The sequence below is a fragment of the Microcaecilia unicolor genome, chromosome 4 (genome assembly GCF_901765095.1).
Source record: "Microcaecilia unicolor chromosome 4, aMicUni1.1, whole genome shotgun sequence".
NCBI classification, from domain to species: Eukaryota; Metazoa; Chordata; class Amphibia; order Gymnophiona; family Siphonopidae; genus Microcaecilia; species Microcaecilia unicolor.
In genome coordinates, this window is record NC_044034.1 from 360713138 (window position 1) to 360739672 (window position 26535).

Genomic DNA, 26535 nt, shown 5'->3' on the forward strand with positions numbered 1-26535 from the left:
CTCCTGAAGTCACTCCACTGGCTCCCTATCCGTTTCTGTATAAAATTCAAGCTCCTCTTATTGACCTATAAGTGCATTCACTCTGCAGCCCCTCACTACCTCTCCATCCTCATCTCTCCCTACACTCCTTCCCAGGAACTCCGTTCACTAGGCAAATCTCTCCTAATTGCACCCTTCTCCTCCATCGCTAACTCCAGACTCCGTTCCTTTTATCTCGCTGCACCTTATGCCTGGAATGGGCTTCCTGAGCCGTTACGTCTAGCTCCATCCCTGGCCGCCTTCAAATCCGGGCTAAAGGCTGTTTGATGCTGATTTTGACTCCTAACTTGTCACTTGCTCGTAACCTTGATCTTGTCTTCCTCTCTTCAGTAGTCCCTTTCCCTATGTGTCCTTCTGTCTGTCCAACTCTTATCCCTTATTGGTCCTGTCTGTCTGTCCTGATTTAGATCGTAAGCGCTCTTTTGAGCCGGGACTGTCTTTTCTTCATGTTCAATTGTGAAGCGCTGCGTACGACTGGTAGCGCTATAGAAATGATTTATAGTACTAGTAATAGTATTCCAGTTTTTGAGGTTTCTTTTGTTTAAATTGACTTAATCGCTTATAAAGTCCTTTATCACATTACAGTGAGAGCAATTTTTGGTGTGTAGGTTCTATATAATTTTTGCTCATTAGGTCTAGATTTTGGATTTTGAGTATACAGCTCTGCCAAGGAGCCAGTAGGCTACCCCTCTTCCTTTTTTTTTTTTAGAACATATTAACTCTCAGTAAAGGCCTTTGTGGAAAAAAAAAATCCATTAAAGTTAAATTAGTAACACCTAGCCCCTCTCAAATAAATTATTAACATGTCAGTGTCCTTCTCGATTTTTAAAATTCACATGCTCCTAAAACAAGAGAAAGGCTCATCCGATCTGATTCCCACAGACTCTGAACTCTGTCTGGAGAGCTAACTTCAGAAGGGTCTTAGTTAATTAACTAGTGTGGCGGCAGGAGAGAAAGATGTTCCCTCAGCTTTGGCTGCTCTGCGGCTTGGTTTCACTCAGCATCCCCCAAAATGTCACAGATGAGGCTCGGCGATTTCTAAGTCAATTCAGCAGGCTAGCGGAAGACTTATTCAATGAACGCTCTCTTGCAGCCTGGGCTTATAACACCAACATTACCAAAGAAAATGTCAGAAAGATGGTAAGTGCAGATTCAGTGTTTGTATCATATATATACACTTTCCAAAAATACTAGGACTATGGGGCATGCGATGAAGCTACAATGTAGTAAATGTAAATCGAATCGAAGAAAATATTTCTTCACTCAACGTGTAATTAAACTCTGGAATTCGTTGCCAGAGAATGTGGTAAAGGTGGTTAGCTTAGCGGAGTTTAAAAAAGGTTTGGACGGCTTCCTAAAGGAAAAGTCCATAGACGGTTATTAAATGGACTTGGGGAAATCCACTATTTCTGGGATAAGCAGTATAAGGGCTTAGGCCATAAATAGGCGCACGCCAGTTTTAATTTTTGGTGCACACCCATTTCCCGGCCCCGTAAAAAACAGCCTTTTTCCCAGACGTGGTCAAAAGTGGCCCAGCACGTGCCTAAAAGACGCAGCCACCCTACCGCAGGCCGCTTTTTACTGCAACTTTGTAAAAGGACCCCTAAAAGAACAACTGTAAGGAACTGTGTCTTAATCTTATTTTTCTATTTTTTTGTTTCTACAGAATGATGCTGGAGCCATATATAGCTCATTTTATAAGGAAGCAAGTGATAATTCCAGCCGTTATCCCCTTGATCAAATAACAGACCCAGAGACTCGACTGCAGCTTCGCTTCCTTGGGGACAAAGGATCTGCTGTTTTACCAAATGACAAATATAACCGCGTAAGTCTTCCCAAATGTTCAGCTCATGGATAGCTGAGCCGGTAGTGGGAGGCGGGGCTGGAGGTTGGGAGGCGGGGATAGTGCGGGGCAGACTTATACGGTCTGTGCCAGAGCCAGTGGTGGGAGGCGGGACTGGAGGGTGGGAGGCAGGGATAGTGCTGGGCAGACTTATACGGTCTGTGCCAGAGCTGGTGGTGGGAGGCGGGGATAGTGCTGGGCAGACTTATACGGTCTGTGCCAGAGCTGGTGGTGGGAGGCGGGGATAGTACTGGGCAGACTTATACGGTCTGTGCCAGAGCCAGTGGTGGGAGGCGGGACTGGAGGGTGGGAGGCGGGGATAGTGCTGGGCAGACTTATACGGTCTGTGCCAGAGCCAGTGGTGGGAGGCGGGGCTGGAGGTTGGGAGGCGGGGATAGTGCGGGGCAGACTTATACGGTCTGTGCCAGAGCCAGTGGTGGGAGGCGGGACTGGAGGGTGGGAGGCAGGGATAGTGTTGGGCAGACTTATACGGTCTGTGCCAGAGCTGGTGGTGGGAGGCGGGGATAGTGCTGGGCAGACTTATACGGTCTGTGCCAGAGCTGGTGGTGGGAGGCGGGGATAGTACTGGGCAGACTTATACGGTCTGTGCCAGAGCCAGTGGTGGGAGGCGGAACTGGAGGGTGGGAGGCGGGGATAGTGCTGGGCAGACTTATACGGTCTGTGCCAGAGCCGGTGGTTGGGAGGCGGGGCTGGTGGTTGGGAGGCGGGGATAGTGCTGGGCAGACTTATACGGTCTGTTCCCTGAAGAGCACAGGTACAAATCAAAGTAGGGTATATACAAAAAGTAGCACATATGAGTTTGTCTTGTTGGGCAGACTGGAAAACTCTTTTTATTGGAAAAAACTAAAAACAAATAACATACAAATCAAAAACAAGCCCCTAGCTATACACGGTCCTCCTATCTATGTACACCCCCTCCCCCTCCTCAATAGTACAGTGGAAACTGTTTATTAGAAAAACCAAAGAAAAAAAAAAACCGGACATGCAAATCAAACCCCAGGCTCCTAGCTAGACATGGTCTGCCTATCTATATACACCCCCTCCCCCTCCTCAATAGTACAATGAATCAACCCCCCGACCCCCCCCCCCAAACCCCCCAAACCCCTTCAGACAACTGGCACACAATCCCCTGGGTAGCATGTCCCCTCATGGCGGCTTAAGCCTCACGTGTCTCCACCACCTCGAAGCCACCCCCACCCCTTTTTCCACCCTTTCCCACTTCGCCGCTTCCTGCACTGCCCTTACCACATCCCAGCTGACTACCTCCGCCGGCCGAACCTCCTGGTACAGGGACACCCTGCAGCGCGCCATCCAGAGGCAGTACCGCAATATCACCGAAATCAGAAAGCGTGTTACCGGATCCCTGCGTCCCCCTCCACCCTCTGGGCCGTACACCCAGTCCGCATAGCTGTAGTTGCGGAAACTGGGGACCTGCAGCAACGAGGAAACCCGGTCAGAGACCTGGACTGTAAATGGGCACCTCACCAGGAAATGCTCCATCGTCTCTTCAGTTCCAGCACATTCCTCCCGTGGGCACCCTCTATCTCGCACATTGCGATATTTCAAATTTCCTCGGACGTACAGTCTACCGTGAAAGGACAGCCACGCCAGGTCTTTATACTTCACTGGGATGCGGTTCGAAGCAATCAACCGTAACCCCTGCTGCATCCGTGGGGCCGGCGCGTCCCTCAGCGCCAGAGGAGCTGAGAACACCTGCGCCCGTACTCTGTCCATCCAGACCCCCCGTTGTCCTGCCTTCACCTCCCCCACCGTCAGCCCCCACACCCTCACCAATTTCACTAGGGTCTTGCAATAACTCACCCCCCCCGGGGCCCCCCTTCGCAGTGCCACTACCCTCCCCCCCTCCCGCCATAGGTCCCAATATCTCGGCCACCACTGCAGGACACTCCTAGCCCACCCCGGTGGCTCCCGCCCTACCGCCCTCCCCAGATTGAACTGCAGGAACAAAGCGCTGAAAAACAGGACTGGGTTTATCATGCCCACCCCCCCCCCCCCCCCTCCTAGGCAGATATGTAACATTCCGTTTTACCGGATTCGTCCTGTTGCCCCAGAGCAGCCGGAAGAACACCCCATACAAGGCCGCGTACCGGCTGTCTGGCAGCAAGCAGATGTAACTGACGAACAGAAACAAAGGAACTAAGTGTGCCTTGATGAGCTGTCCCCCGCTCCCCCATGGTCATTTTCCACCCCTTCCATCTATCCACCCTCCCCTTCGCTTCATGGAGACACCTATCCCAGTTGTAGAGCCTATAATCCCCCTTCTCAAAGTATATTCCCAAGACCCGTATACGTTCCACAGCTGTAGGAAACCTACCTCCCAACTCAAACTGCAGCCCCTGATCCCCAACCCACAGGCTATTGGACTTTTGAAAATTGACCTGGGACGCTGTTGCCTGCGAGTATTCCTGGATCAGGTTCTGCAATCTACCTCCCTCCCTCTGGTCCGCTACCCACACTGTAACGTCATCTGCATACGCCACGACCCTTAACTGGCTATTGTCCCCCACCTCCACCCCTTCCAGCCCCTCCGCCCCCCCCTTCTCCAGCCGTCTTATAAAAGGGTCGATGGCGTATGCATACAACAGCGGGCTGAGCGGGCACCCCTGCCGGACCCCTGCCCCTACCTCAAACCCCTGCCCTCTCCACCCGTTAACCAGGGGAAAACACCCCGCATGCCGATAAAGTAGCTGTAATTGCTCTATCCAGCCCTTCGGAAACCCATAGCGCTCCAAAATGCTCCATAGGACACCCCACTGCACTCTATCAAACGCTTTTTCCTGGTCGAGTGTTACCAACAGCCTACCATGCCCTCCCACTCTACTGCGTTCTACCCCCTCCCGCACCCACACTGCCGCTTCCAAGACCCCTCTCCCTTTAACCCCACATGCTTGTGAGGCTGCCAGCAAATCCCCAGACACCTGCCTCATTCTCTGGAATAGCATTCGCGCAAAAATTTTCCGATCTGTATTAAGCAGTGCTATAGGCCGCCAGTTGGCCAGCATCGCCGGGTCCTTCCCCTTACTTAGTAGGATAAGAGCCGCCTCTGTCAGGGACCTAGGCAAGGAACCCTCCAACTGGGCTGCCCCCCATACCCTCACCAGGATCGGCACCAGCTGCTCCTTAAAGGCCTGGTAGAACTCAGTTGTTAGCCCATCCGGCCCCGGCGAGGTCTTCCTGTGGAGCGCCCCGATGGCTTCCTCCACCTCCTGTTCTGTCCACGGGTTCAAGAGGGCCTGAAGCTGGGGTCCCCCGTGACCTATCCCCGGGGTTTCTTCCACATAACACTCCATCTGCTCTATATCAATCTGCTGGGCTGAAAGGAACGCCGCAAAGTGGTCCCTCACTGCCCCCAGAATCCCCTCCCTGGTGTCCTGCAGGACCCCCTGTGCGTCCCGCACCCCCTCCATCACCCTGCGCGCCCTCCGCTCCCGGCAGCATGCGAAGGGGTCCGGGCTACACATTTTCCCGAAGTCCCGCTCGTACACCAAGGAGGTGTAGCGGTTGTACTGTACCTGTTCCAGGAGTGCTTGGAGATCATGTATTTCTTCCTCCCTCCCCCCTTGTGAAATCAGTGTGTCCCTCTTTTTCTTTATCGCCATGCCCAACTTTGTCCTTTCCCTCCCCTCCCTTCTCGCCTGTCTGAGAAAGAATCCCCGCGTTCGTCTTTTCACTGTATCCCACCACTCCCCTAATGACTGAAATGCCCCCTGCACTGACACCTGATCTTCCAAAAACCGGCGGTACTCCTCCCGCACCTGCTCGCTACCTAACCACTTTAAATTCAGTCGCCATAACCCCCTCCCTGGCCTCTGCGCTGCCGCCCCCCCCACCTGAAGGAGGACCATGTGGTGGTCTGAAAAGTCCACGTCCACGTTTCGTGGACCCCCCCAGACAAACTCCCTTCTTTACCAGGAATCTATCGATTCTACTCTTACACTGCCCTCGAAAGAACGTGAACCCCTCCTGTTCCTCACAGAAGGCCACGTGCGCGTCTACCAACTCCGCCTCCCGCATGATCCCTGCCAGCCTCACCCCGTCATAGCCCACCTGTACCGATCGTCCCCCACTATCCTTTTTCCGCAATATGGTGTTAAAATCTCCCCCCCAGACTACTTGGCGCGAAGTGTATAGGTAGGGCTTGATCTTCCCAAAGAGGAGCACCCTTTCCTTCTTGCTTTGGGGCCCGTACACATTCACCACCCTCAGTGCTCTATCCTCCCAAATCACATCCACAACAAGACATCTCCCCACCCCCAGCTCCACCACTCGCTGAATATTCACCCGGTGGGACTTAAATAAGATCCCCACCCCACCATACCTCTCCCCCGCCAACCCCCACACCGAGGGACCCCACTTCCAGGCCCGCCTCGCCCGCCTGATCACCTCAATGGACCGCAGCCGAGTCTCCTGGAGCAGGAAGCAATCTGCTTGGACCCTCGCGAACCAGTCATACGCTAAACCCTGCTTCTTCGGAGAGGCGATGCTGGCCACATTCAGCGTGGCAAATGTCAACACTAAGCCTGCCATCCTTATTGCGAGTCACGAGTCTGCTCACTCCCACCTTCTTTCCTTATCTCCTGGGATACCCCCTTCTTACCCTGAAGCAGGTCCTCTGCTATGCGGTCTACGTCATCCCCTGCCAGATCCCCCCCCCCCCCCCCCCCCCCCCCGCAGCCGTCCTGTCTGCACCTTACCCCCCCCTCCCCCTTTCTTCCTTCCTTTCTTCTTTGCTCTATCCGGACCCACCCCCTGAACCCTCCCTCTCCCCTCTCCCCCCCCACCCCCTACCTCCTCCTCCGAGTCCTCCACCTCTCCCAAGTCCTCCAGGTCCTCCAGATCCTCCTCTAGCTCCACTCTGTCCCCCCAAGCTTGCACTTGGGCCTTCACCACCTGCCCAGCCCCCTCAGCTTTCCTCTTACTCCCCTTTCCCCTCCCTCCCTCCCTTCCCTCTTCCTCCTCCCTCCCCCCTCCCCCTCCCCCCAGAGCCTTCCCGCCCTTCTTCCTACCACCAGTACCCTCCTCCAGTGCATCCTCATATTTCCGTTTGCCCTCTCCAATCCCCCCTGCCGCCCCCTCTTCCTCCATTAACTCCACCTCTTCTCCTTCCCCCTGTTCTTCCTCCTCCCTCCCAACCTCCCTATCTTCCTCCTCCTCCTCCAACACCTGAAATCTGTCCCCCCCCCTCTTCCCCTGCAGTGACCCCTCCCCGCCCACCCCTAGTTTCCCCCCCCCTCCGAAACTTCCCTTTCCTCTGTGGCACTTGTACCCACTCCCCCTCTCCCCCCTGCTCCACTCCTAACCCAGCCCCCTGCTGCCCCCCCTCCTGCATCCCCTCCTTCTCCCCCCCTTGCCCCTCCCTGCCTATCACCCCCTGCCCTATCCCCTCCTCCCTTACCCCCCCTCCCTGTCCCTTCCCCCACATATCCCACTCGTTATGGGCCGCCCTAGGGCAGTTCCGATATGCATGGCCTAACCCGCCGCAGAGGTTGCACCTGATTGCGGTGCAGTCCTCTGTGGCGTGCTGATCCCCGCATCTTCCACACTTTACCACTGGGCATGACATGCTGAAGTGCCTAAACGAACCACATCTGAAGCACTGCCGCGGCTGCCCCTTGTAAAAGCACAGTATCCTGTCGCGACCGATAAAGGCAGCCGAAGGAATGTGCTGGACCACATGGCTCTCCTGTCTCAATTTGACCAGGGCTCCCCAACCTCCTGCCCAAACCCTGCTTGGATCCGGTAACTTTGTAAGCGGGGATCTCAGCTCCGCGTACCTCTGTAGCCAGTAGGCTAAATCTGCCCCAGAGATAGACTCATTTCTCACGAGCAGGGTGACCTGCACCAGGTCCGGCTTGCTGATTGGAATGGCCCTGAGGTCCCGCCACTCCCCCTTTCCCCTCACCCCCCTCGTACCTTTCCCAGAATATTTCCATCCCCCTCTGGGTCATGAAGCTCAAGTCATATTCTGGGATGTTGATGGGGTGTATACACGCGTAAAAGTCCTCGGGTATAAACCCCATCCCCATCACCAGCCTCAAGACCCGATCCCTGGAGGGCATTGCCCCCTCCCCTATCCATTTGAGCTGTACCACATTTCGCCGCTTAGGCAGCTGTCCACCCCCTGTCCCCGCTCCCCCCCAACCCCTCCCTGGGCCCTCAAAACCACCCGATCTCCCCCCCTCCTTCCTTCCCCCTCCCTGGACTACTGCCGCAAAGGACTTGGACCCCAGCCCCCACCGCCCCCCCTCCACACTTGTTCCAGCCCTTCCCTCTGCCTCCCCCCCCTTCTGTCCCTCTGCCCCTCCCCTCATCCCTCTCCCTTCCTCAATCTCCACAGCCCCCTCCCCCTCCCGCTGTCCCCCGTCCCCTTCCCTCTCAGACAAACATCCAGCAACGTCCATAGTCAGTTCTGCTGCTTGGGCTGCCTCCAACTGATTGTCCTGCCCATCTCCACTTCCTGGAACGTCCCTGCTCGTCCCTGCCACTGCAGGCTCCAGCCTCTGGGCTAATCGCCTCCTCTCCTCTGTCTCCTGGCGATACTCTGGCTCCTGTCCAGTCAGGTCTGCAGCTGGCGATACCAGACTCCCTGCTCGCTCCGCCCCTGAACTCCCTCCAACCTCCGGCACCAGGGGCGAAGCCTCCGGAACTCCGCCGCTCCCCTTGGCTCCTCGCTCCCAGCCGTCCTGCTGGCAGGTCCGCTCCACCACCCGCTGCACATCTGTTGGACTTGCCATGTCCACTTCTCTAGTCAACGACAGTCTCTCAACAATCGGGTTACTTCCCCCTTGCTTCTGGTGCAGTCCGTCCTGCGTTCTCCCAATGGCTGGCGCTTCCCGGGGGCATGGCTTGTCTGTTCCTGATACCGCCACAGGCTGGCTGTTAGCACCCCCCGATTTCACCTCTTGTAATGGACAGCTGGTCAAATGAGCTCCCAGCTGCTGCCCGCTCCTATTCCTCTCTCTCCGACCCCTCTCCTGTAAACCGCCAGCTACTCCATGCTCAGGGAAGACCTCCCCTGCTCCCGGACTTCGTGGGCGGGGCTTCTCCAGATGCCATGCTGCTTCGGTTTCCACTTCAGTCATTGCAGACCCGGCCAAAAATACCGGAGTCTGCCTCTGCTGACCCTTTTCCAACAGGGCCTCCTTCACGGCAACTGTCTCTGCTGTTTGCACAACTGCAGGTAAGCCCTCTGAGACTTCGACCACCACCTCTGTAGAAAACAGGCTGCTACCTGCGTCTCCCTCTGCTGCCTCCATTATCTGGAGTTTTGACAATGTACTGAGTTCTGTCCTCCCCTCCACAGGTAGGATCTCCGCTCCAGCCCCCTCCTCAGAGCCATGTCCTGCCGCTGCCTCCTTATCCTCTGGCTGCGGGGTAAGTGCTCTGGACTGTGTTGCCAACTGTCTCATGTATTTTAAAGTGGGGTCACCTCTGAACCCAGACAACTCTTTAGATTCTAATGCTGCTGAAGACACTGAAGCTTGCTGCAACTGTAGTGTTCCTGAACCCCCAGACTGTGGTATAGAAGCCATCCTTTCTCGGTTAACGTAGAGCTCCCTCAAAGGATTCACAGAGCCCTTTTTTAAACAGTTCAACAAGTGTTCTTTTTTCCCCAACAACTTCGATATCCGGGCTTCCTCTTTAACATACATTTGTCTGTGCTCCGCTGGGGCAAATTTACACATAGTTCTTGCCATTTTCAGACGTTTTCCTAGCTCCACTACTTCTTTTTCCACCAGCTTAATTCGTCTTACAATATTTACCACACTACTTGCTGGATCATCAGGGTCATAGCTCACTTCAAGGAACTCCTCATCTGACGATCCACTCTCCTCACTCTCACTCTCATCTGCCTCCAGCAAAGGCTTCTGGCAAACTTCCATCGCCTCTTCCTTCTCCCTTCCTTGGAAGCGCCCTTCTGGGGCCTGTACTATTTTCCTCCCCCCTCCACTGTCTTCTCGCTTACCTTCCGCAAGCTGGGCCATGGAGGGGGAAATGCTCTTGTGGCCTCCACCAGGCTGCTTCTCCCTTCGGTCCACTGGACTCCTTTCCCTTCTCCCGGTAGTCAAACCAGGGAGAGAGCCACTCCTTTCGGCCTTCTGGTCCCGGGCCCCAGGAGGCCCCACAGCCTGGGACTTTCCTGAGGCCTTCTCCCCAGGGACCCTCCTCATCTTTGGGGAGGGAGCTAGGTCTCACTCCCTTTCCACTGGAAGTCAGCAGAGCTCTCTAAAACACCTCCTTCCTCCTCAGCAGACTGGATGGACCGTGCAGGTCTTTTTCTGCCGTCATCTACTATGTTACTATGTTACTATGATAGCTTTATTAGTCACGTAATATTTCCTCCACATCCCAGGAGCCATCTTTACAATCCAGTCATCATTGACGTTATGCTGATCACTGTTATTTTCTACCACATGGCGCTAACCGGGTGCTAATTGGCAGTGTACGCGCGCTGACGATGACTACCAGGTTAACGCGTGAGACCTTACTGCTAAGTCAATGGGTGGCGGTAAGGTCTCAGGCCCAAAATGGATGCGCAACAATTTTTATTTTGCCGCATGTCCATTTTCAGCCAAGAAAAAAAAAAGACCTTTTTTGCAGGCGTGCTGAAAAATGGACCTGTGCACGTCCAATACATGCGTCTACAACAGCGCAGGCCATTTTTTGGCACACCTTAGTAAAAGGACCCCTAAATTTGCAGGTGACACAAAACTATTCAAAGGTGTCGAAACATATGGACAAATGCAAAGTGATGCACATTGGGAGGAAAAATCCGAATCATAGTTATCCGATGCTTGGAAAAAGATCTAGGTGTCATTGTCAACAATACACTGAAATCTTCTGATGCTAGGAATTATTAGGAAAGGGATGCAAATTAATGCCCCTGTATCGCTCAATGATGTGACCTCACCTTGAGAAATGCGTTCAATTATGGTCGCTGTATCTCAAAAAAGATATAGTGGTGGAGATGAAAACGGTAACGGAATTCAAACATGCCTGGGATAAACATAAAGAAATCCTGTTCAGAAGGAAGGGATCCTCAGGAGCTTAGCCGAGATTGGGTGGCAGAGCCGTTGGTGGGAGGCGGGGCTGGTGGTTGGGAGGCGGGGCTAGTGCTGTGCAGACTTATACGGTCTGTGCCCTGAAAAGGACAGGTACAAATCAAGGTAAGGTATACACAAAAAGTAGCACATATGAGTTTATCTTGTTGGGCAGACTGGATGGACTGTGCAGGTCTTTTTCTGCCGTCATCTACTATGTTACTATCAAGCTTATTTTCGACAGTGATCGCCGGCCATTTTCCGACATAAATCGGGAGATGGCCGGCGATCTCGCAAAAACGGCCAAATCGGTATAATCGAAAGCGGCTTTTGTGACAGCATCGCCGCTTTCCCGTCGCCTTGCCGGCGAAAGTTCAAGGGGGCGTGTCGGTGGCATAGTGAAGGTGGGACATGGGCATGGCTACCAGATGGCCAGCTTTCGCGGATAATGGAAAAAAAGCGGCGTTCAGCAGTATTTCGCCAGTTTACTTGGTCCTTTAATTTTCACGACCAAGCCTCAAAAAGGTGCCCCAACTGACCAGATGACCACCGGAAGGAATCGGGTATGACCTCCCCGTACTCCCCCAGTGGTCACCAACCCCCTCCTACACTAAAACAGTAAAACTAAAAACCTTTTTTGCCAGCCTGTATGCCAGCCTCAAATGCCGTACCCACCTCCATGACAGCAGAATGTGTTGTATCCTCCGACAGCCTTTCCCTGGTTGCGATGTGGCTCTCGGGTGAGTGTGACACCTTTTCTGTTAGGTGCACTGCAGAGTCACATCAGCAATGCATTGTGGTGGGTGTAGGGTAGTGGGCTCTACTCCCATGGTGCTTTTCCCCCTGCTAACTGGGTCAGAGTGTGCCAGTGGCATTCCTAGGGGGGGGCGGTGGGTGCGGTTCGCCCCGGGTACATGTCGCTGGGGGGGTGCCGTGCGCCTGTCTGCTCCGCTCGTTCCGTGCTCCCTCTGCCCCGGAACAGGTTACTTCCTGTTCCGGGGCAGAGGGAGCATGGAACGAGCAAAGCAGACAGGCGTGCGGCAACCCCCCAGCAGGTAAAAATGCACCCGGGGGGGTGGCCTTTCGCGGGGGGGTGGTGGCCTTTCGCCAGGGGTGGGGGGCGCTGCACCCGAGGGGGGGCGCATCGGCGATCCGCCCCAGGTGTCAGCCACCCTAGGAACATCACTAGAGTGTGCCCTGTTTTGTTTCCGGTAGTCCATGAGGTAGTGGCCATTTTTGTAAGCCAGTTTTAGATCCCTTTCATGTGTTACCCACGTTAGAGAACTTAGTTATTACCTAGAATGTTGCTGAAAGAGGGCATTATACACCATTCTGCCAGCTCTGACCTACTGCTAATCTCAGTACCAGGGAGACTCTTTGCCAGTGGGGCACAACCTCTGATCTGCAGTTAATTGTGAGTAAACGTGCTTAATCAAATAAAGGACTTTTTCAAAGAGATTAGTCTTCAGGTGTCAACTGGTGTGCCAAGGTTATACAGCAGCAACAAGTCCTAGAGGCCTGCGTGTATGCAGGTCCCTGGAGCACTTTTAGTGGGTACCGCAGTGCACTTAAGGCAGGCGGACCCAGGCCCATCCCCCACCCCTACCTGTAACACCTGTAACACGCCCCCTTGAACTTTCGCCGGCGAGGCGACGGGAAAGCGGTGATGCTGTCAAAAAAGCCGCTTTCGATTATACCGATTTGGCCGCTTTTGAGAGATCGCCGGCCATCTCCCGATTTATGGCCGGCGATCACTTTTGAAAACAAGCTTGACAGTCATTCCAGATCTGCAGCTCTTTTGAATTTCTTCATCATCTGCCTCTGACATTGTTGTTATATCCAAATGGCCCTTACTATAGTTTTTTTTAAAAACACCATCAACCAACAGTGAACCCAGAACTAGAAAATGACATGGGGGTAAAATTTGTCCCTGTCCCCGCCCCTTCCCCATGGGTTCTGTCTCCATCCCTACCCCATCCCCGCAGGCCCCGTCTCCGTCCCCACCCCGTCCCCAAAGGTTCTGTCCCCATCCCCGCTCCGTCCCCGTGGGCTCTGTTCTCATCTGCAGAAGCCTCAAGCACTTATGATTTTATATTTAAATCTTTTTATTAAAGTATAAAAAGGAACAATATGCTGTGAAACAGTTGTGTATAAATTACAAATAGAAAACAATGATAACAATGAACAACTATAATAAACCCTCCCACCACCACCCTCTACCCTTCCAACCCCAACGTTAGCTGACTTCTACTACCCCAAGGAATCCACCCTGTTAAAACTGTCCAGGGGTACAAAATACAACCCATTCTGTATGCCCTAGAGGGGACAAATATGCCCTATGATTTTTTAATCTGGTGATAAATAAGTCAACACCAATCTCAGGATTCAGTCTAGCTCAGTGGCGTAGCAAGGGGGGGGGGCGGGAGGGGCGGTCCGCCCCGGGTGTCAGCTCAGGGGGGGTGCTCCCTGCCAGCTCCCCCCCTCGGCGAATCGACACCCCCCCCCGACCAGCTCCCGCACCCTACCTTTAAAAAGAATATCGGGAGGCGAGGTGCAGCGCCTGGCGCCTGCCCTGCACGTAAAGAAATGTGGACCGTCGGGTCTTCCCTCACTCTATCTGTCCCGCCCTCTGCTGATGCAACTTCCTATTTCCGCAAGGGCGGGACAGACAGAGCGAGAGAAGGCCCAACGGTCCACATTTCTTTTACATGCAGGGCAGCGCCTCGCCTCCCGATATTCTTTTTAAAGGTAGGGTGTGGGAGCTGGTCGGGGGGGGGGGGGGGAGTGTCATCGTGCTGCACCCGGGGGGGGGGGGTGCAACGGCGAACCGTCCCGCCCCGGGTGGCAGCCCCCCCTGCTACGCCACTGGTCTAGCTGTCCTGTCTTTCACAGTCCTTCCTGCAATAGAAGATGTCTTCTTAGAAGATGTGCTCGTAGCAGGATGTACAGGATCCTCTGTGCAAATTTGGCTAGTTGTGGTCAGCATGTTTGCTTGTTTTTCCAAAAAATCAAATATTGTCGTCTGCATCAATCAAACATAAATAACAGTCCAGTTCATTAACAGGCTTCAAAGTAGAAAGTGACATAGGGACAAAGTTTGTCCCCGCCCTCACAGGCTCTGTCCCCTTCCCGCCCCGTCCCTGTGGGATCTGTCCCCATCCCCACCCCATCCGTGTAGGATCTGTCCCCGCCCCATCCCTGCAGTTACTGTGGGTCCCTGTCACCGTGTCATTCTCTACCCAGAACTTAAAGCTTTGCTCGATCCCTCATAGAAGGCTCTTAAATAAACTTGAACGGCTGGAGTTAAGTCCAAAAGTGGTGAATTGGATTAGAAACTGGTTGACGGACAGACGCCAGAGGGTAGTGGTCAATGGAATTCACTTGGAGGAAGGAAAGGTGAGTAGTGGAGTGCCTCAGGGATCGGTGCTGGGTCCGATTCTGTTCAATAAATTTGTGAGTGACATTGCCAAAGGATTAAAAAGTAAGGTATGCCTTTTTGCAGATGATAACAAGATTTGTAACAGAGTGGACACCCTGGAGGGAGTGGAAAACATGAAAAGGGATCAGCAAAAGTTAGAAAAATGGTCTAATGTTTGGCAATTAAAAATTTTTTTTTTTTGTTCAATCATTTTTATTAATTTTTAAATAACAAAAAGAAAGGAAATTAAGTACCAGAGACTTAATAATAGAAAAAACTGCAAAGTGATGCATTTGGGGAGCTGTATGTCCTAGGCGGTGAGAGGGAGCTGTATGTCCTATTAGGTGAGAGGCTGATATGCACAGACGGGGAGAGGGACCTTGGGGGTGATGGTGTCCGAGAACCTTAATGCGAAAAAACAGTGTGACAAAGTGGTGGCCATAGCCAGAAGGTTGTTAGGCTGCATTGAGAGAGGAGTAGCCAGCAGGAGAAAGGAGGTGTTAATGCCCCTGTACAAGTTGCTGGTGAGGTCCAACCTGGAGTATTGCGTTCAGTTTTGGAGGCCGTATCTTGCTAAGCGGTCCAGAGGAAGGTGACAAAAATGACATGGGGCTGTCGCCATAAGATGTATGAGAAGAGACTGGAAGACTTGGAAGCCTAGAAGAAAGAAGGGGCAGAGGAGATATGATACAGATGTATAAATACTTGAAAGGTATTAAAATAGAAACGAATCTCTTCCAGAGAAGGGGAAATGACACAACTAGAGGACATGAGTTGAGGTTGCAAGGTGGTAGACTTAGAAGTAATGTCAAGAAATTCTTTTTCACAGAGAGGTTGGTCGATGCCTTGAGTGCCCTCCTGAGGGAGGTGGTAGAAACAAAAACGGTGACGGAATTCAAAAAGGCATGGGATGAACACAGAAGAACTCTATTTAGACAATAGATGATAGAAAACAAAAATAAATAAATTTTTTAAACCCTTAAATGGCTTCCGGGGGTGAATGTGTGAGTGATGCTTGGATGGCTACTCTGGCTTTAAAGAACTAAGGCCGATGCCAGGCAGACTTTGTAGGTCTGTGTCTGTATAAGGCAATTCAGTTTAGGATAAGCTGAAAAGGGCTTCTATTGCAACTTCAGTAGCTGGAGCCGAGGACAGTGCTGGGCAGACTTTTATGGTCTGGGTCCCGCAAATGACAAGATGGATTTGGATAGTCTGCTGTGAGTTTTGATGGCAACTCCAGTACATGGAACATAAGGAAAGAGCTGGGCAGACTTCTACAGTCTATGTCCCAGAAACGCCAAAGAAAGACTTGTGAGAAAGTATATAGTATCACATTCATTGTTGATTGAATCTTGAGTTGATAATGAATGTGACTGTTGGGCAGACCGGATGGACCATTCAGGTCTTTATCTGCCTTCACTTACTATGTTATTATTATTATTATTATTATTATTATTATTAGCATTTGTATAGCGCTACCAGATGCACGCAGCGCTGAACACCTGATACAAAGAGACAGTCCCTGCTCAATAGAGCTTACAATCTAAAAAATACAGACAGACAAGACAATTAAGGGCGAGGGAAGTACTGGGTGAGAAGGAACAAGGGGAGGGCAATTGAGTAGTGGCTAGGAGTCAAAAGCAGTGGTGAAAAGGTGGGTTTTCAGCATAGATTTGAAAACAGGTAGAGATGGAGCTATGTTACTCTGTTACTATGTTTATCTGACTAATGCTATACAGTTTGGATTATATCTTCATGTTTTTTAATGACCTACAATCTTTTACAGCTCAAAGAGATCTTAAGTAGCATGAGTACCATCTACAGCACTGGGACTGTATGTGATCCTATGAATCCACTTACCTGCCTTCCACTGGAACCAGGTATGCTATTAAGTGCTGCTCCTAGCAGACCATTTCATTCCATAGGAGTAGTTAACCCTCTGCTGGATCCCACATTAACGCACATCACTCCTTCCACTCTATTCTCAGAGCAGCCACAGCCCATTGCAGGCACGTTCTTCCCCTACCCCTTGGACATGACCCCTGAAATTGACAGCACAGCCCACCACATCCGTCACCATGCTCAAGACCGTATTTACATTGTGGCCATGACCCCTGGAACCTTCACCAGCTCCCTTCCTACCAGTTGCAATGCGTACATCAAAATGGCCTACAGACAACGCAGGAACCTCCACTCACTTTCCCTACCTCCACAGCTCCTGACTCTTCTCTGCCCTCCAAAGTAACACCAGGGCTAAGACCAGCAAGTAAGACACATTACCAATTCCATTTGAAACAACAGCTAGTACACGGACCCCTATAGAGGGTATTGAAAGGATGGCTAGGAGCAACCAGAAGCAGCTCTAATTCCATGAAAGAGTCCTTGGTTTGGAGCCAGAAAGTTGCAAAAATTCAAATTCCAGGATTCTCATTTGTAAAAATACACTATGTTCCTAAAGTTCTCAGTAAGGGATGAACCTTCCGAGAAGGTTGCACGATAGTTAACCAAGTCTGGTTACTTGTGGTTCCCTTCTTTCTGGCATTGTAAAACCTCATACCTTTGGCAAATATACACCCGTTTTATTTCATGTTTGAACTGGAACTCTACACTTGTTAATTGAATGCATTAATTTTTAGTCATGCTCATGAGCCACCAAGGAGAACTACCCATGCCTGGTACACTAAAGCTGCAATTTTTAAATTTCATTCACGAGATATCTAAACTAAGCATGTAGACTTGAAAATAGCCAGGTTATCTGTGCAGTTCATGATTAAATTCCTAGTACAGTAGTCTTTGGCCACTGCAGTGACCTGGTAAAGGGAGATAAGTTCTCGAAAAACAGTCACAGTCCAGTCAAGGCTTCAGAACGTGGATGTCGACCTATATTTTATATTTTTATTTACTAGTATAACCATTGTGTTTTGTAATGTTTATGTAGGTTTGGACACAATTATGTCTAATAGCACAGATTACTACCAGAGGCTATGGGCCTGGGAAGGTTGGCGCTCTGGGGTTGGCAAAATGATGAGACCACTTTATGAAGAATATGTTGATTTGGAAAACGAGGCTGCAAAAGCCAATGGTGAGTTATCACTCTTTGGTTCATTACTTCCCTCACCCCACCTTCACTTTCCCCCCAGACTATGGCTGAGAACTTCTATGACAAGGTTCTCATGGTTAATCTTGAGTTCTCCACCAGGTCGCCTCTGACTCACTTTGCCCCATTTCATTCTCATAGCTTTCCTTCAATCCCTTCCACCTTTTTTATTTCTTTTCTAAAATAACAGAATAGGAAACTGCACATCTTCTATCCTCCTCCAAACTGACTACCCGTTCCTCTGATCCCATTCCCAGCCATCTACTCAGCTCTGTCTCCCTTACTGTCATCCCTTCTATCTGTCATATCCTCGGTCTATCACTCTCCATTACAACTGATGCCTTCAAACAGGCTGCGGTTACACCACTCTTCAAAAAACCTTCAATGAATCCAACACTCCTCTTTTTCTTTTTTTTCCACGGGGATGGGACTTAATACACTGCCTTTCTGTGGTTACAATCAAAGTGGTTTACGTTCTTATCCAAGCTACTTGAACCTCCTATTCACCACCATTGTCTTGACTTTCTTTCACTTCAAGCTGTTCATGATCCACTACAATCTGGCTTTCGTCCTCTGCAATCTACAGAAACAGCTCTTGCCAAAGTCTCTAGTGACCTGTTCCTGGCCAGATCCAAAGGTCTCTATTCTATCCTCATCATTCTCAATCTATCTGCTGCTTTTGACACTGTTACATCACCACCTAGTCCTTGATATGCTGGCCTCATTTGGAGTTCAGGGCTCTGTTCTTTCTTGGTTTTCTTCTTATCTCTCCCATCGCACTTTTAGTGTATGCTCTGGTGGATCCTCCTCCTAACCCACCACCAATTGGTGTACCTCAGGGCTCTGTCTTGGAACCTCTTCGTTTCTCCATCTATACTTCTTCCCTTGGTGCTCTGATCTCCTCCCATGGTGTTCAATATCACCTTTATGCTGGTGATTCCCAGATCTATCTCTCCACACCAGAATTTTTCGGCAAGAATCCAGCCCAAGTCTCAACCTGCCTGTCTGATATTACTGCCTGGATGTCTCACCGCCATCTGACACTACACATGGCCAAGACTGATCTTTCTATCTTTTCCCCTAAACCCACTTCTCCTCTTCCCCCATTCTTTGTTTGTGTGGAGCACTCTCATCATCCCTGTTTCATCAGCTCGTAACCTTGGGGGTCATCTTTGACTCCTCTCTCTTTCTTTGCACATATCCAACAGACTGCTAAAACCTGTAGTTTCTTTCTCTATAATATCAATAAAATTTGCCCCTTCCTTTTTGAGCACACTACCAAAACTCTTATCCATACTCTTATCACCTCTCACTTAGACTACTGCAACTTGCTTCTCACTGGTCTCCCACTAAGCCATCTCTCTCCCCTTCAATCTGTTCAAACCTCTGCTGCACAACTTATATTCTACCAGTGTCACTATGCTCATGTTAGTCCTCTCCTCAAGTTACTTCATTGACTCCCTATCTGTTTCCTCATACAATTCAAGCTCCTCTTATTAACTTACAAGTGCATTCACTCTGCAGTTCCTCAGTACCGATCCACTCTTATCTCTCCCTACACTCCTCCCCGGGAACTCCGTTCACTGGGTAAATCTCTCGTATCGGCACCCTTCTCCTCCACTGCTAACTCCAGACTCCGTTCCTTTTATCTTGCTGCACCATATGCCTGAAATAGACTTATTAAGTCAGTATGTCAAGCTCCAGCTCTGGCTGTCTTCAAATCTAGGCTAAAAGCCCACTTTTTAAAGGCTGATTTTAACTCCTAACACTATTCACTTGTTCAGTACCCATGTCTGTTTCTCCATCTTTAAGTAATTCCCTTATCCCGTATTTGTCCTGTTTGTCTATCTTGAATAGATTGTAAGCTCTATTGGGCAGGGACTGTCTCTTACTTGTTCAGTGTATAACACTGCATACGTCTAGTAGCACTATAAAAATGATAAGTAGTAGTAGTCTTTGGGGTTCCGGAATCTTGCTACTCTTTGGGATTCCGGAATCTTGCTACTGTTTGTCCTTATCCCTTATTTGTCCTGTTTGTCTTGATTAGATTGTAAGTTCTGTCAGTCAGGGACTGTCTCTTACATGTCCAGTGTACAGTGCTGCGTATGTCTAGTAGTGCTATAGAAATGATAAGTAGTAGTAATAGTATTAGTAGCCTTTACTGAATCCTCATCCTTCTTGAGCTATCTGATTTTATTTTATTTATATATTTAATTGTTTAGATCATTTGCTATATCGCTCTTCTGGTTTGGGCCAATCACAGCAGTTTACAAGTATGTCAGTGCAAAAAAATAAAATCATTATAACGACTGTAAGATAACAACATTAAAATGAGCACATACACAGAGTTCATACAGTCCAATGTAACAGAAATAGGGTTAATCTATAAGGTGAAGTACAGAAGGCAATAATTAGGAATGGGGTTGTTGAAGCTAGGAAGCTTATCTTAAGTATATGCCTCACCAAATCGGCATAATTGAAAGCCGATTTTGGGCGTCCCCAACTGCTTTCCGTCATGGGGACAACCAAAGTTCCCAGGGGCGTGTCGGAGGCGTAGCGAAGGTGGGTCTTGGGCGTGCCTAACACATGGGCGTCCTCGACCCATAATCAAAGAAAAAAAGGGTGTCCCTGACGAGCACTTGGACAACTTTAGTTGGTCCTTTTTTTCTTACGAACAAGCCATGAAAAGGTGCCCGAACTGACCAGATGACCACCGGAGGGAATCGGGGATGACCTTCCCTTACTCCCCCAGTGGTCACTAACCCCCTCCCACCCTCAAAAAAATTTTTTTTTAAATATTTTTTGCCAGCCTCTATGCCAGCCTCAAATATCATACCCAGCTCCATGACAGCAGTATGTTGGTCCCTGGAGCAGTTTTAGTGGGTGCAGTGCACTTCAAGCAGGCGGACCTAGGCCCATCCCTCCCTACCTGTTACACTTGTGGCGGTAAATGTGAGCCCTCCAAAACCCACCAGAAACCCACTGTACCCACATCTAGGTGCCCCCCTTTACTCGTAAGGGCTATCGTAGTGGTGTACAGTGGTGGGTAGTGGGTTTTGGGGGGGAGGGGTTGGGGGGCTCAACACACAAGGTAAGGGAGCTATGTACCTGGGATCAATTTCTGAAGTCCAATGTAGTGCCCCCTAGAGTGCCCGGTTGGTGTCCTGGCATGTCAGAGGGACCAGTGCACTACGAATGCTGGCTCCTCCCACGACCAAAGGGCTTGCATTTGGTCGTTTCTGAGATGGGCATCCTTAGTTTCCATTATTGCCGAAAATCAGAAACGACCAAGTCTAAGGACGACCATCTCTAGGGATGACCTAAATGTCATGATTTGGGCGTCCCCAACTATATTATCAAAACAAAAGATGGACGCCCATCTTGTTTTGATAATACGGGTTTCCACGCCCCTTCGCCGGGATGTCCTGCAAGGATGTCCTCAGGAAAACTTGGGTGCCCCTTTTGATTATGCCCCTCCACGTATCTCCCTATCCCCCAAGCCTTAAGATCTAAGTTTCTTCCTGAGGCAATGAAGGATTAAGAGACTTGCTCAAAACCATAAGGAACAGAAGTAGGTTTTGAGCCTGGCTTCACCAGTTCTTAGCCCACTCTTCTAACCACTAGGCTACCCCTCCACTCAGAAGTGGTGGGACTGAGGTTGCTAGAGATCTGTGTGATAGGACCTGAGCTCTGGGTAAATGATTCCTGCCTAGTCCTGAGGGGTCCTGTGTGTGGTAGGTCAAAGGAGAAGAGACTCCTAGGACCCAGTATTAGGAAGCACAGTGTGGAGAGTCTGCACAGGAGTAAGGGAGGAGGAGGAGGAGTAGAAAGAGAGGTGAATCACTTGCTCTTTACTGTGCAAAGTTAACAGCACGTATTTTTATAGACTTAGAGGGGCGCATGCAATGCATCTGCCTACTTTCCTTCATAGAAGATCAGTGTAACATGCCAAGAATGTGTCCATATTCTAGGCATGATCACTGACACTACCAGAAATCCCTTGCATTTGAAATGCACTTATAAAATAGCAGAGAGGGTGCAAAACCAGTCCAGAGGAGAAGAAAGAAGGCAGAGAGATACATGAAATTCAAACTGGCTTGCCCCTCCTTGATTAACTTCTTAGGCCTTTGGAGCAGTTCTTTCCCTCCCCTCCTTTTCCCCCAAATAATCCCTTCCCATTATCCTCTCTCAAGTTGTTCTCTACCTGTCCTCTCTTAATTTTAAATTGTGAGCCACCTCGTTGTCCAGTGTACAAATGGCGGTATACGAAGCGTGCATATATAAATAAATAAATAAATAAATACACACCTAGATAAAGACCATCAGAAGCAACAAGGATTGTAAATATTGTGAGCATGTCTGATACCCTTTTGCCATCACCTCACCTTGTTTTTAGGCACTTGGAAGATAATTCTCTAAAGGGGCATCAGCACACATCTACTTGACATGCTATACTGGTATTCTGTAAAGAAAAATAGACTCCAGGTGGATGTTTGCTGATGCCCCTTTATAGAGTCTATTTTTCTTTATAGAATACCAGTAAAGCATGTCAAGAATGCATCCATTTTCTAAGCATGATCACTGCCACGAGCCAAAGAGTTGGTGTAAAAGGCTGTGCCTAAATCACTAGATCCCTGAAGAAAACTGATAATATTATACTACTACTAATTATCATTTCTAAAGCGCTACTAGACGTACGCATCGCTGCTTGACAGAGCTTACAATCTAATCAGAACAGACAAACAGGCGAGATAAGGGATAAGGACTAAGAGTAGCAAGATTCCAGAATCCCAAAGAGTAGCAAGATTCTGTGCGGAATCCCAAAGAGTAGCAAGATTCCAGAATCCCAAAGAGTAGCAAGATTCCGGAATCCCAAAGAGTAGCAAGATTCCGGAATCCCAAAGACTATTACTACTTATCATTTCTATAGCGCTACTAGACATACCCAGTGCTGTACACTTGAACATGAAGAGACAGTCCCTGCTCGACAGAGCTTACAATCTACTCAGAACAGACAAACAGGCCAGATAAGGGATAAGGACAAGAGAAGCAAGATTCCGGAATCCCAAAGAGTAGCAAGATTCCAGAATCCCAAAGAGTAGCAAGATTCTGTGCGGAATCCCAAAGAGTAGCAAGATTCCGGAATCCCAAAGACTACTACTAGTTAACATTTCTATAAGCACTACTAGACATACGCAGCACTGTACACTTGAACATGAAGAGACAGTCCTTGCTCGACAGGGCTTACAATCAAATTAGGACAGACAAGCAGGACAAACAAGAGATAAGGGAATATTAAAGTGAGGATGATAAAATAAGGGTTCTGGACAAGTGAATAAGGGTTAGGAGTTAAAAGCAGCATCAAAAAGGTGGCTTTTAGCTTAGATTTGAAGACGGCCAGAGATGGAGCTTGACGTATCGGCTCAAGAAGTCTATTCCAGGCATATGGTGCAGCAAGATAAAAGGAACGGAGTCTGGAGTTAGCAGTGGAGGAGAAGGGTGCAGATAAGAGAGATTTACACAGTGAGCTGAGTTCCCGGGGAGGAGTGTAGGGAGAGATGAGAGTGAGAGGTACTGAGGAGCTGCAGAGTGAATGCACTTATAGGTCAATAAGAGGAGTTTGAACTGTATGCGGAAACGGATAGGAAGCCAGTGAAGTGACTTGAGGAGAGGGCTAATATGAGCATAACGACCGCACTAGCAAGACTGGCTAAGCTGGTAGAGGGCCCCGCGCCGCACAGCAAGGGGGCCGTACCGTACTCGCAGCTGCCAGCTGCCTATTTAACTCCCTCCGGCTTGGGTACCCCGCCACCAGGCCGGGGTAGCCCAGCTTGCCCCGGCCCTCCCCCACATATAGCTGCGGCCCGCTGTGCCGAAATCACATACTCTAGTACAGTCGACAGATCATTGTTAAATAAGTCATTTCCTATGTCAGAGAGGTGCGTGCCATCCTTCCAGAAGAGTCCTGCGCACATATCATCTGCCCAGTCGTGTGTGATGTGCCATCCACCCCTGCGCCTTACCCAGGTTGCAATCTGCTTGTTTACTTTCTTTCTGGGTCTGCCCCACAATTTGGAGTTCCTGTGTATCCATCTGGGTATTATGTCTGACCACACAACAATAGCTTTGGGGAAAAGGTGAGAGATTATGTACAGCTCGCGCTTTGCTGCCTGTATTATTTCAACACCGGTAGTGGATCGCTGCGTTCCGCTTTGTCCGCTGCCCTGGCACCGAAGAGGCCGTCCCTGTCCTCTTCCGGGGCTTTTAACCCCTTTTGAGGTAGCCCCTCCTATGGCCAGCGGGGAGCCGAGAGCATCGGGGTCCTGCCCCTTCCTTCACCTTGCTCGCTCCCGGCTGGCCCGGAGCGCATGCCCGTCGGGGCACGGCGCCATGTTATTTTTGGCTCCGTGCACCCGACGGGGCACTGCGCCTTGCTTAATGCACTTATAGGTCAATAAGAGGAGTTTGAACTGTATGCGGAAACGGATAGGAAGCCAGTGAAGTGACTTGAGGAGAGGGCTAATATGAGCATAACGACACAGGCAGAATATTGGTCATGCAGCAGAATTTTGAACAAAAAGGAGAGAGATGGTTAAGTGGGAGACCTGTGAGAAGCAAGTTGCAATAGTCTAAGCGAGAGGTGATAAGAGTGTGGATGAGGGTTCTGGTAGTGTGCTCAGAAAGGAAAGGGCAAATTTTGCTGATGATATAGAGAAAGAAACGACAGGTTTTAGCAGTCTGCTGAATATGTGCAGAGAAGGAGAGGGAGGAGTCGAAGATGACCCCAAGGTTACAAGCTGATGAGACAGGAAGGATGAGAGTGTTATCCACAGAAATAGAGAATGGGGGAGGAGGAGAGGTTGGTTTAGGGGGAAAGATAAGAAGCTCAGTCTTGGTCATGTTTAGTTTCAGCTTTTTACATGCGTTGATAACAGCACTTACCAAGCAATAATGAGCACTAATTGACAATAATTAGAATTTACGCACACAACTCGCTAAATGTATTTTGTAATGAACTATAAATGGAGGCGCATAGTTTTAGGCGTTGGGATATCAACTAAGTGTATTTTATATACTGCGCCTAAATTTAGGCACTGCTTATAGAATACAATTAAGCGGAAATGTTTACTGCACATATTTTTTAGGTGCCTTATGTAGAATATAGCCCAATGTTTTCTGAGCATCTACTTTTTAAGTGCGTGTACCTCTAGGAATTTTATATACTCCAACCTGAGGCATAAAACACTGCTCTGTACTAGAGAGCTGCACGGCTTCCGTCCCCGTGGGAATCCCGCGGAACCCGCGGGATTCCCGCAGGGAAGGAGGCAGTTCCTGCGGGGTTCCCGCGGGGATGGAAGCAGTTCTGCGGGGTTCCCGCGGGGACGGAGGCAGTTCTGTGGGCTTCCCGTGGAAGTGTAAGCTGCACCTGCACCAGCCTCTCATCTACCGAATACCAATTTATTTGAGTGCTGTCTCCTCCTCCTCCTCCTCTTCTTCCTTGCTTTAACAGCATAAATGTGGAAAGTCTTCCATTAAGGAGGTGGTAGAGTCACAAATGATGACGGAATGCAAAAAGGCGTGGGATGAACACAGAGGATCTCTAATTAGAAAATGGAAGTTATATAAAAGCTAACCTTAAATGGCTGCATGTGTGTGGATGTGTCAAGTGACGCTTAGATGGCGACTCTGGCTGTGATGAACTAGGGCTGATACCTGGCAGACTTGTATGGTCTGTGTCTCATACATGGCAATCTGGTGTAGGATGGGCTGGAAAGGGCTTAGACAGCAACTTCAGTGGCTGGAACATGAGGACAGTGCTGGACAGACTTTTACGGTCTGTGTCCCACAAATGAGAACATGAATAGGCTGGAGTGGGCTTCGATGGCAACTCCAGCAGTTGGAACATAAGGATGGGGCCAGATAGACTCCTGTGGTCTTTGTTCCAGAAACACGAAAGAAAGACCATAATCAAGTATATAATATCACACTCGTTGATTTAATGATGAATTGATCATGAGTGTGACTAGTGGGCAGAGTGGATGGACCGTTCAGGTCTATTTGCTGTCACTTACTATGTTACTATTAATCCTCTTTGCTCCCAGGCTGGTGCACAGACCTCAGCTCTGACACAGGCATGAGAATCAGATGTCACCTGACCTACTGGCGCGTGCATGTGGCGGCCTCTCAGCACCCACTGCCAGTGGATCAGAGACAAATCTTACATGTGCACACCAGAGTGTTCCAAGTTCCAATTTCTGTTCCTTCCTTGCCTACAGTGCTGTGGCTCAAATCCAGAAAGAGACTGAGGGAGCTGACTGGAACTTTCTTTTATGTACTTTTAAATTCTTACGGGGATGGGTGGGGATGGGTTAAATTCTTGCGGGGACGGGTGGGGATGAGTTGGGATGGTTTAAATTTTTGCGGGGATGGGTGGGGATGGGTAAGATTCCAGTGGGGATGGGTGGGGACGGGTAAGATTCCAGCAGGGACGGGCGGGGATGGGTAAGATTTCTGTCCCCGTGCAACTCTCTACTCTGTACTCTCTAGTCACTTATACATTTATCCAACAAAGACTTAAAATGTGCAAGTGGTAACAAAAATGTATGAATGTATTGAATCCATATAATTTTCTGGGAGGATAATTGTGCAAAATATTGAAAAATGACAAAATAAATCAGTTTAAAAAAAAAATGCCAAAAGGGAATGCAAAATGAGCAAATTCTTCCATTTGGTCACCATTGCCATTGAACAGACTTTCACATTAAATTCTAAGGTGACCAAACTTTCACAGAAATTGATATTTTGCCAGAAAGATGAAAAAGCAAGGTTTTTTTTTTTTTGCCATTTTTGGATACTTTTGGTAAGGATCCTAAACATTGCACTGGACATTCTTCCAATTCCATAGTTCTTTGCATTGTCTTACAGGGTATCAAGACTATGGAGACTACTGGAGAGGAAACTATGAAACTCACGTTACGGGCAAATATGCCTATAGCCGTGATGATCTGAAACGAGATGTTGAAAGAACATTTGAAGAGGTAATGAATGTGATCCT

The 26535-nt window shown here is 49.7% G+C and overlaps 1 protein-coding gene across 1 annotated transcript in view; it reads left to right on the forward strand.

Moving 5' to 3' along the window:
- Positions 1 to 995: 995 nt before the first annotated feature.
- Positions 996 to 26535, forward strand: part of ACE2 (angiotensin I converting enzyme 2) — a 100235-nt gene continuing 74695 nt past the window's right edge. The window contains exons 1-5 of the mRNA XM_030202314.1: positions 996 to 1179; positions 1706 to 1864; positions 16170 to 16263; positions 17322 to 17465; positions 26406 to 26518. Coding sequence (XP_030058174.1) covers positions 997 to 1179; positions 1706 to 1864; positions 16170 to 16263; positions 17322 to 17465; positions 26406 to 26518 — 693 coding nt within the window. The 5' untranslated portion in view covers position 996. The remainder of the gene's footprint in view (positions 1180 to 1705; positions 1865 to 16169; positions 16264 to 17321; positions 17466 to 26405; positions 26519 to 26535) is intronic.